This window comes from Sinocyclocheilus anshuiensis, unplaced genomic scaffold (genome assembly GCF_001515605.1).
Source record: "Sinocyclocheilus anshuiensis isolate Anshui unplaced genomic scaffold, SAMN03320099.WGS_v1.1 scaffold238, whole genome shotgun sequence".
Lineage (NCBI taxonomy): Eukaryota > Metazoa > Chordata > Actinopteri > Cypriniformes > Cyprinidae > Sinocyclocheilus > Sinocyclocheilus anshuiensis.
In genome coordinates, this window is record NW_015547674.1 from 805,726 (window position 1) to 816,844 (window position 11,119).

At 36.8% G+C, this 11,119-nt stretch overlaps 1 protein-coding gene across 1 annotated transcript in view; it reads left to right on the forward strand.

Annotated features, from left to right (window-relative positions):
- Positions 1-10,757, forward strand: part of LOC107702885 (transcription factor COE2-like) — a 20,652-nt gene extending 9,895 nt beyond the window's left edge. The window contains exons 6-15 of the mRNA XM_016505326.1: positions 2,987-3,068; positions 5,081-5,222; positions 5,454-5,584; positions 5,712-5,838; positions 6,726-6,814; positions 6,892-6,957; positions 7,727-7,904; positions 8,913-9,098; positions 9,211-9,378; positions 10,645-10,757. Coding sequence (XP_016360812.1) covers positions 2,987-3,068; positions 5,081-5,222; positions 5,454-5,584; positions 5,712-5,838; positions 6,726-6,814; positions 6,892-6,957; positions 7,727-7,904; positions 8,913-9,098; positions 9,211-9,378; positions 10,645-10,676 — 1,201 coding nt within the window. The 3' untranslated portion in view covers positions 10,677-10,757. The remainder of the gene's footprint in view (positions 1-2,986; positions 3,069-5,080; positions 5,223-5,453; positions 5,585-5,711; positions 5,839-6,725; positions 6,815-6,891; positions 6,958-7,726; positions 7,905-8,912; positions 9,099-9,210; positions 9,379-10,644) is intronic.
- The last annotated feature ends 362 nt before the right edge of the window (positions 10,758-11,119 follow it).

An 11,119-nucleotide genomic window follows, 5' to 3' on the forward strand; every position in this document is an offset into this window, starting at 1 on the left:
ATCGATGGATCGATAGATAGATAGATAGATAGATAGATAGATAGATCGATCGATAGATAGATAGATTGATAGATCGATAGATAGATGGATAGATGGATAGACGGATAGACGGATAGACCGATGGATCGATGGATAGATGGATAGACGGATAGACCGATAGACCGATAGACCGATCGATAGATAGATCGATACATCGATAGATCGATAGATGGATCGATGGATCGATAGATCGATCGATCGATCGATCTATCGATCTATCGATCGATCGATCGATCTATCGATCTATCGATCGATCGATCGATCTATCGATCTATCGATCGATCGATCGATCTATCGATCTATCGATCGATCGATCGATCTATCGATCTATCGATCGATCGATCGATCTATCGATCTATCGATCGATCGATCGATCTATCGATCTATCGATCGATCGATCGATCTATCGATCTATCGATCGATCGATCGATCTATCGATCTATCGATCGATCGATCGATCTATCGATCTATCGATCGATCGATCGATCTATCGATCTATCGATCGATCGATCGATCTATCGATCTATCGATCGATCGATCGATCTATCGATCTATCGATCGATCGATCGATCTATCGATCTATCGATCGATCGATCGATAGATCGATAGATCGATCGATCGATAGATAGATAGATAGATCGATAGATAGATCGATAGATCGATAGATCAATAGATGGATCGATGGATCGATAGATCGATAGATAGATAGATAGATAGATGATAGATGGATCGATAGATCGATAGATGGATCGATGGATCGATAGATCGATCGATAGATCAATAGATAGATAGATGATAGATAGAATCGATAGATAGATCGATAGATCATAGATAGATCGATAGATCAATCGATAGATGGATAGATGGATAGATGGATCGATGGATCGATAGATCGATAGATCGATCGATAGATGGATAGATGGATAGATGGATAGATGGATAGATGGATCGATGGATCGATGGATCGATAGATGGATAGATGGATCGATCGATAGATGGATAGATGGATCGATGGATAGATAGATAGATGGATGGATGGAATAGATGGATCGATGGATCGATGGATCGATCGATAGATGGATAGATGGATAGACAGATCGATAGATAGATCGATAGATCGATAGATCGATCGATGGATCGATGGATCGATGGATGGATAGATGGATAGATGGATAGATAGATCGATAGATAGATCGATAGATGGATAGATGGATAGATGGATAGATAGATAGACTTTCAGAAATCATTCTAATATGCTGATTTGGTACTTCAGAAACATTTAATATTATTATGAATGTTGAAAAAAGTTTTGGCTATTTAATATTTTTGTGGAAACTGTGATTCACTACAATTTAAAAGTTTAGGGAGAAAAAAAGGAAATTAATATTCAGCGAGGATGCACTTAAATTGATCAAAAGTGACAGTAAAGATCTTTATAATGTTACAAAAGATTTATATTTCAAATAAATACTATTCTTTTGATGTTATTTGACACATTTTAATCCAGTTTGTCCAGAATTTAGTATACGGTAGTGCATTTAATTTTTGGTTACTCAACTAACTATATAGTTACTCATCAAATATCCAAATATTTATTTATGGAATAATTTCACATAACCTACCTATATGTCAATGAATAAGAGTTGTTGTTTTTTATAAAACTTTTTTTTTGAATGAAAAGCTGTAGCATTTACAATTTTCCCAGTGAATTTTGATTATTTTTTAATCAATTTAGTTCCAAATATGTATCACTGGTCCACTGTGAAGACCTTACTCTAGTTAACCTAAATATCACAACAGTGCAAAACTTACATTGTTATTATTAAACTTTTCCTTATGACACAACAGAGGCGGATGGGTGTTGTGCTAAAGTTGCAAGGTTTTCCAGGAGTCCTAATTAATTATGCAAGATGGGTGTAATTATGATGCAGTGAATGGATCCACGGCAGAAGGTGCGAGGCAGTGAGGCTTAGAGATTTGCATGCTAAGTGAGTGGGGGAGTGACTAATGCATGCTAATGCTGCGTGGCCAATGTGCTTTCATTTGCCTGCTTGCAGCTGTGCTCTATGATTTCATTAAGGGCTCAAATGTTTATCATGTAGTTAAAGTGAAAAGGGAAAGGATGGGTTCTGTGTCAAAAAAGTTTCCAGGCAGCAACAAAAGATTGTTTATTAAGAGAATAGATCTGTGTCATGATGATCTGTGAAATATGTAGGCCTACTTTAGTTGAATTCAAAGTTTAAATATAGTTCAATCATGACAACTCTCGGAAGATTTTAGCATGGTGATGGATATGACTATATTAATGTATTTGGTCTTGGCGGAATAGATCTGCTATGCTGCTGCTGCTGTTGGTTACTGCTGTATTTGTAGATTTTTGTTGCTGCTGCTGCTGCAAGCAAGTACAGGAACTTGCTACTGCCAATACATAAGCCGATACGGTGCTGTGAGTATTTAAGACATACTGCTGCTGCACAAATAGCATATAAAATAACCCCGCAGATCTATACAGGTGGAGCTGTTGGAGGTGGAGGGTTTTCAGAGAACTCTGAAAGCGTGCTACAATGCTCAAACGAATGCTAATCAGCCATTTAAATGTACGTGAACAACGTGAACCAATCAGCTTGTGACAAGTCGTTTAGTGCTAAGAATATCATCAGTTAAGTTAAGTATCAGCCTGCGCCATCTAGACACTTTTGATGTAATCTAACGAACTGGTTTGCAAACGTTTGTTTGCAATTCAGTTTGATTCATTCAGACAGTTCACTCATGCACGCACTTTCCAACAATTTCATTCAAACAATATGGGAAGTGTTTTCTCCTCCGTTTTAAAAGTAGATAGACATGTGTTTGTTTGTGTTAGACTAAATGAAGCAGGCCATTCCTTCCTTGAATTAAACTTATGTGGCTTACAGTTTGTCTGTTTCTTTGTGTGTGTTTCCCATAGATTTTTCTTGAAGTTTTTCCTAAAGTGCAATCAAAATTGTCTGAAGACAGCAGGGAACCCCCGAGACATGAGAAGATTTCAGGTATCGATCATGCATATGCAAAAAAAATGATTTCGCAAAATGCAGAGATGTTGTAGAACCCACAGACTTTATTCCTTTTTGCTGAAGAAAAAAAATCTAGTTTTATTTCCAGTAAAAACACACAAGCATCCTTAAAACAGTGTATCTTTTTCTTTTAAAGATTGAACAAGACAAAACAACTGTATATTCAAGACACTGAAAAAATTTCTTAAGGATTTTTTTTTTTACTGCAAAACAAGACAAATACTCTAAATATTAAGAATAGGTTTTGTTTGCAGTTTAGTGGTAGCTTTTCTCATGTATTTCTGGTAACATATACAGCAGTTCTTCTGGGGCCGATTGTGTCTCCATGTAGTTTTAGATGAACAGAGTGTGTGATTTATATTAAGTGTTTAAATACAATATCTCATAAGAGAGAGGGAGTGATCAGAATTAAATAAAAAAAAGCTGAAGAAGCAAGGATCATCAGGAAATCAGCCAAGGTGCTTCAGGAAGTTGAGTGATGGGCTCCAGATGGGAAAGGTCAGGCTCTGTGACCCAGGAAGTGCTCACTGGGGACCCTCCTGCTCTACTTCCTCCCTCTTGTCTTTCACTACTGGAGCAACTATCTGACATTTCCTCCCTCACTCTTCATTTCCATGCTGTCCTTCCTTATTAATTTTTGTGCATTTATTTACATATGGAATGTAATGGAGTGTGACATTTCTTCTTTTGGAGCGTCTTTGCAGCATCCCTCATTTCTATCCCACATTTCTATGTGTTGTGTCTTTAGCTCTGCAGTCTTTTGCACATGCGAGCACTGATATTCTCAGTTGCATCATATTATATTAACTTTGTTCATCTCTGATTCTTTATATTAACATCCAATTGAATCCACATTAGTATGTGGTTTGAAACCCACTTAAAACAGTATTTTTGGAAATGTGTCTGAGTTTGAAAGGCCACATTGGATGTCAAGTAGGTTTTTAATAATGGGCATACATGATGTGATATATGAGCTTGTCAATGTTTTTTTAACCATCAGGAGAAATCACGTCAAATTCATTGATGCCTTTTTGGTCGAGACTTTCGTTGTGCAAGATGAATGATGAACCCAAGCAGCTACTGATCATTTCTAAACATGTTGAAAAAATTATTTTATCCAAAGCTATGGCAGCAATAAGTAATGCAACTCTGACTCCATGTTTAAAAGTCAATAGTACAATAACGGCTTATGAATATATGAATTTAGTTCCTATATGAGATGTCAGGATGAACAAAAGTCATCAATGTGGCAAGTAATGTACATACTGCATATTTTTTAAAGTAAAACTGAGATCTGGATACTTTTGTCCGCTGATAAAAAGAAGAAAAAGTGATGGCATAAATCAGATGGAAAGATGGGAAAAAGAGTGAGAGTGTAAATGAGATTATTAGGAAAAGAATAAAGTTGACCCTGGAGCACAAAACCAGTCACAAGGGTAAATTTTTCAAAATTGAGATTTATGCATCATCTGAAAGCTGAATAAATAAGCTTTCCATTGATGTATGGTTTGTTAGGATAGGACAATATTTGAAATCTGGAATCTGAGGGTGCAAAAAAATCTAAATATTGAGGAAAATCATCTTTAAAGTTGTCCAAATTAAGTTCTTAGCAATGCATATTACTAATCAAAAATTAAGTTTTGATATATTTGCGGTAGGAAATTTACAAAATATCTTCATGGAACATGATCTTTACTTAATATCCTAATGATTTTTGGCATAAAAGAAAAATGGATAATTTTGACCCATACAATGTATTGTTGGCTATTGCTACAAATATACCCCAGCGACTTAAGACTGCTTTTGTGCTGCAGGCTCACAAATGATTCAGCCAGAGCTATAAAACTGTGCATTTTAAATCAGCAGCAGTAGAAGTTTCTAAAGATGACACTGCAATGATATAATTTAAGGAGTTTTTAAAGTACTACATGAATCTCCTCCTTCAAACTCTTTTTGTTATCAATAAATCTTTCTTTGCATTCCAATAGGTGGTTCTGTCCACTACAGTCAGTGTGGACGGTCCCGTCCTAGCCATTTCTGACAACATGTTTGTGCACAACAACTCCAAACACGGACGCCGCTCTCGTAGAACGGATTCGAACGAGATGGTGGAGACTTGCATGGAATATGGTGAGATTCACAAGTAATGGCATTGAAATGACATTAAAAAAAGAAGAGGTTTGCATTAATCCACAGTTATATACAAGGGGAGGAAGGTTTTAACCACGAAGTTGGAAAATGAGCTTGTGCTCTTGAAAGAGTAGAATAGCTCTGTGGTCACTGAGGGATGCTTCTTAGACCCCGAGTAATAATTTCATGCATCTTTAATGCCATTTTCATTTTTGTGTTTCTCCACTACAGCTGCTCCCTGTATCAAAGCCATCAGCCCCAGTGAAGGCTGGACTACAGGCGGGGCTATGGTGATTGTGATCGGGGAAAACTTCTTCGACGGTCTGCAGGTGGTGTTCGGGAGCATGCTAGTGTGGAGCGAGGTATGCATTGGTAGTGTATATCGAAGCAAGCTTTGACTTGCAATAAGGAAAGCTTTTGTAATATCTTAAGTTTGAGTACCAACAGCCTGTAACAATTAACCTTCAGAGCTTGTCATTATTCCTGCAGTTAATCACTCCTCATGCAATCCGAGTTCAAACTCCTCCTCGACACATTCCAGGGGTTATAGAAGTCACACTGTCTTACAAATCTAAGCAGTTCTGTAAAGGAACCCCGGGCCGCTTCATTTATACAGGTGAACACAAACCCAGACAAAGCGTGTATTATTAAACTAGTTCCTCTCCATGTTTAATGTCCCATGTTCAGTTTGTAGACTGACTTCTTCAAGAGTGGAAGCACTGTGGCTCTTTGCCGCTTTCAGAACACCAAAACATTGCTATGTTTGTCATCTTCTGGCTCATCCGATAGAAGTTTGGAGTTTGGCTGAACAATGCAAAATGGCAGAGAGCTTGGAAGAACTTTTTGGAAACAATTATTATTTGTGACCCTGGAGCACAAAACCAGTCACAAGGGTCAATTTTTGGAAATTGAGATTTCTGCATCATCTGAAAGCTGAATAAATAAGCTCTCCATTGATAGGACAATATTTGGCTGAGATACAACTATTTGAAGATCTGGAATCTGAGGGTGCAAAAAAAAATCTAAATATTGAGAAAATCATCTTTAAAGTTGTTCAAATGAAGTTCTTAGCAATGCATATTACTAATCAATAATTAAGTTTTGATATATTTACGGTAGGAAATTTACAAAATATCTTCATGGAACATGATCTTTACTTAATATCCTAATGATTTTTGGCATAAAAGAAAAATGTATAATTTTGACCCATACAATGTATTGTTGGCTATTGCTACAAATATACCCCAGCGACTTAAGACTGCTTTTGTGCTGCAGGGTCACATTTTTCAAATTCTGTTTGGTGCCACTAGTGAAGAAGACATACTTCATCTTTAACAATTTGTGTACACAAGACTAATAATAATACTGAGGACGAGAGTGTTTCCGTTTCCTGACCTGATTCCGTTTTATGAACTACATACAATGGGATTTATGCAGACAGTGGAATATGTAGAGGGATGTTATAAAGACAAATGGATTCTCACTTAGTATGATTATCTCTAGCGCTGAATGAGCCAACTATTGACTACGGCTTCCAGAGACTTCAAAAGCTGATTCCTCGACATCCTGGTGACCCCGAAAAATTGGCAAAGGTTAGTAAATGCTGCTACATGCATATAACCGTTAATACATTTTTTACTCTCTCTGACATTGATTTTCTCTGTCTTAGGAAATGTTACTTAAAAGAGCAGCAGAAGTTGTTGAATCACTCTATGGAAATACCACCAGCAATCAGGTAACCACTGAAGTGCAGTAGATATAGAATACTGTCTGTGGCATGGGAAGCAAATATTGTATGCGTTAAACATACAATGGAGTCCAAATGTCTCAGATGCTTTTATTTAACACATTCATTTTTTCTTTCATTTCACGAGACATTATCAGCACAGCAGTTTGGGTAATAACTGAACTAAAAGACTTCTGAAAACATTAATTCCATGATTTGTTTTTAAATTTAGTTCCCCTGTTTCACAAGTTTTCCTTGATGATCTCAAGATGAATATTATTCAACATAAAATAAAAAAAAATATTCCATAGTGCATCATTTGTGCTTCAGTGGAAGCAAAGAAATTTGGTCAATGAAACAAATTAGCTTATTTGTAAGTTTATAGCTACATGTTTCCAGTTCTAACAACACATATTTAATTACTTAAAGGGATAGTGCACTCAAAAATGAAAATTCTGTCATCATTTGCTGACCCTCAAGTTGTTCCAAACGTGTGTGAGTTTCTTTATTCTTTTGATTATAAAAGAAGATATTTGGAAGAATGTTGATAACCAAACAGTTCATGGTAGCCATTGACTTTCAATACTATATAAGTCAATGGCTACCGTCAACTGCTTGGTTACCAACATTCTTCAAAATATCTTCTTTTGTTTATCAACTTGAGGGTGAGGAATTAATGATAATTTTTAGGTAAACTATCCCTTTAACATGAGTCATATCACCCAATAGTTTTTCCTGCTGTGCACCAAAACATTTCTTTGATATTGTGTTGGTGCAGGACATGTTGCTGAAACGGGCTGCAGATATATCCGAGGCTTTGTACAGCGTGCCACGACCTCACAGTCAGCTGCAGGCCATGCCGAGTTCCCCGGTCCATGGCAGCGTCATGGGCCTCAGCTCTTATCCCACACAGCTGGCTGTAAGCATTGGAGAACCTGGGCAAACCAGCAGCCAAGGTTAGGACCGTCAGACAAGTACCCTACGATTCAGAAGTCTGAATCTCATCTCAACACATTTATTAGAATGGTTATGCTTGACTTTTCATATGAACACCAACCTTTGTGAGACTTATTCCATTTGAACAGTTTTAAGAGTTGAATGTTTTTTTTTTTAAATAGTAATAATAGTAGTGCCGGACAAAGTGTACAAATCAAGTACTTGAATAAAAGCACAGATACCATAATAAAGAAATAATCCAGTAAAGTACAACCTTTTAAATTTTACTTAAGAAAGCGCAAAAGAACTTGGTTCTTTTTAATGTGGAGGGGTATTATAAGTAAGTTTTGCAAAATAAAAATACTCTCAAATAAAATTACTTCAATAACAAAGTTGAAATACGATCAATCACCCTTGGATTATAATAATCCTTGAATTTATGTTATGCTGAATATTAAAGGTTTATGTTGTAACCTCCAGAATAGAAGCAGAGGTTATTTTGTTGTGTTCTTATTTAATTGTTAGAAATAACTGAGATATTATCAAATAACTGCATTCAAACATCTTAATTATTTACCATAACCTATTGAATGATAATACATTAATGCATAGGCTTATACAATTAATCTGAATTCATAGTCAGAATTTATGCTATGACATCCCTTTAATTAATTAAAAATATATGAATAAATGATATCAGATTTAACGTTTAGATGATTTCCAATCTCCAATAATTTTGCTTTTTTTCCATTTATTTCCATAAGTCTTAAAATAAATGCTCACATTTTTCATGCCATTTAAATGCTATTGTTGAAGTAAACGTTCAGTGAAATTGCCCATTTTATATAACTTCAGTTTAACTACTTTTTTTGTGTAACTAATTGACAAAGTTAATGTGCTATTTAATTAAACATGTTTTTCCTTGTGTTTAATTTGGGTTACAAGTCTCACTCTCTAACCATTAGGCCACGACTGCCCCTGACCGACCGGCTGTGTTAGTATTGTGATTTCTCCTGTTTTTATTCAAGGTTACACCCGCAACCCAAGCGGTTTGTCCCTGCGGGGCTACCCTTCAGCATCGACCCCTCAGCAGTCCTGCTATGGATCCAATGGAGGCATGAATGTGAGTTACGGGGCAGTGCCCATGAGTAGTCTGGGTGTTTCAGGCTCACCTGGCTTTAACAGTGCCTCCCCAAACAGCTCTCCTTATGCTAGTGAGTTTCAGCTTTGTTGTCTTTTACTCACAGTTGCTTCTGCTGAAAATACAGTATGCATTTTGACAATCAAAGAAGTCTTTTGTTCTAATCAAAACACTCTTTTTTTCAGTCATGCCCTCTAGCCCCACTGTACCAGGCTCCAGTTCCTCATCCTCCCTCTTGTCCTTCACATCTTTCCCATCCTCGACCAAACAAAAAAGTGCCTTTGCTCCTGTCCTGAGACCACAGGGTTCTCCATCACCTGTCTGCCACACCTCAGGAGGCCCCAGCTTTAGAGGTACGACTGTTGTTCACAGATCTTCCTTATAACATTTCCAAAAATGCTCCTGTAGACCCTCAGCTCTTTAGTTTTCCATAAAAGGTTTTGGTAACACTTTAGAATAGGGAACACTTATTCACTATTAACTACAACTTTTCCCTCAACAAATTCCTAATTTGCTGCGTATTAATAGTTAGTAAGGTAGTTATTGGGTAGGATTAGGGATGTAGAATAAGACATTAATATGTGCTTAATTACTACTAATAAATGGCTAATATTCTAGTAATATGCATGCTAATAAGCGACCCTAAAATAAAGTGTTACCAAAGTTTTTTATAAATTACTAATCATAAATTATTTACTTTCAACTTTCCAAATTCTGTTTGGATACTGTACTGATTAAAGGAAAAGTTCACCCAAAAATGAAAATTTGCTGATAATTTACTCATCCTCAGGTCCATCCGAGATGAAGATGAGTTTGTTTCTTCATCAGGTTTGTAGAAATGTAGCATTGCATCAGTGTCTCATCAATGGATGCTCTGCAGTGAATGGGTGCCGTCAGAATGAGAGTCCAAACAGATGATAAAAACATCACAATAATCCACAAGTAATCCACACCACTCCAGTCCATCAGTTAAAGACAAAAGCTGCGTGTTTGTAAGAAACAAATCCATCATTAAGATGTTTTTATCTTTAAACCGTTGCTTCCGGTAAAGTCCTGTAACAATAATATTGCTTTCTCCAGTGACAAAGTTGTCTCATCTGAGTCAAGAGAGAAATATGCAGAGATTAGACAATATATCTGATTAAGCAAATATGAAGACTTTTTCACTGGGGGAAGCATTTAACTGATGGACTGGAGTGCTGTGGATTACTTGTGGATTATTGTGATGTTTTTATCAGCTCTCATTCTGACGGCACCCATTCACTGCAGAGCATCCATTGCTGAGACACTGATGCAATGCTACATTTCTCCAAACCTGATGACGAAACAAACTCATCCTAATCTCGGATGAACTGAGGGTGAGTACATTTTTGGGTGAACTTTTCCTTTAAATGTCATGTACAAGTATAATATTTTGTGTGTCAACAGTAACTCGATGCAGGCATAACATAGTAACTGTTTATTGAATCATCTCTTTGATATAGCTATGTTGTCAGCTATGTATTATTAAACAATCTGAGCCTTCATCGTCATCGTCGTGTGTATCTACAACCTTGTGTGACAAGCTACACGTTACTGTTATTGAATATAACCTCTTTTATTTTTCCCTTCGTTTCCAGCAATGACAGGCCTTGTGGTTCCCCCAATGTAGAAGATGAGCCTTTCCAGTCATAAGCTCTACAGTCTGAACTAGACTGACACCAACGTTGTCTCCGTGAAAAAGATACAGTTGTCTAATCTTCTGATGAAGAGAATTAGAGACAAAAGCATTTGGGAACCTTCTTAAGACGTATCCACTCTATGCACACTGCTTGCCTCTGATTGTGAGGAGGTTGCCAAAGGGATGGTGTTACTTAAAGGTTCTTCCAGCCACAAAATGCCAAAAGACATATAATTTATCATGAAACATGAGACTTAAGACTGTTACACATGTTTGGCCATGTGCTCTGGACAGACACACTGGTCAATAGACTTTCACCGCCAGTAAAAGGGATGTCAAAGATTGTTTACCATATGCTTATAGCTCTACATCCCTAAACTGAAATTGTGTTTTTAAAAGCATATATCAGGCTTTTTTTTGATTTAGAGAAACAG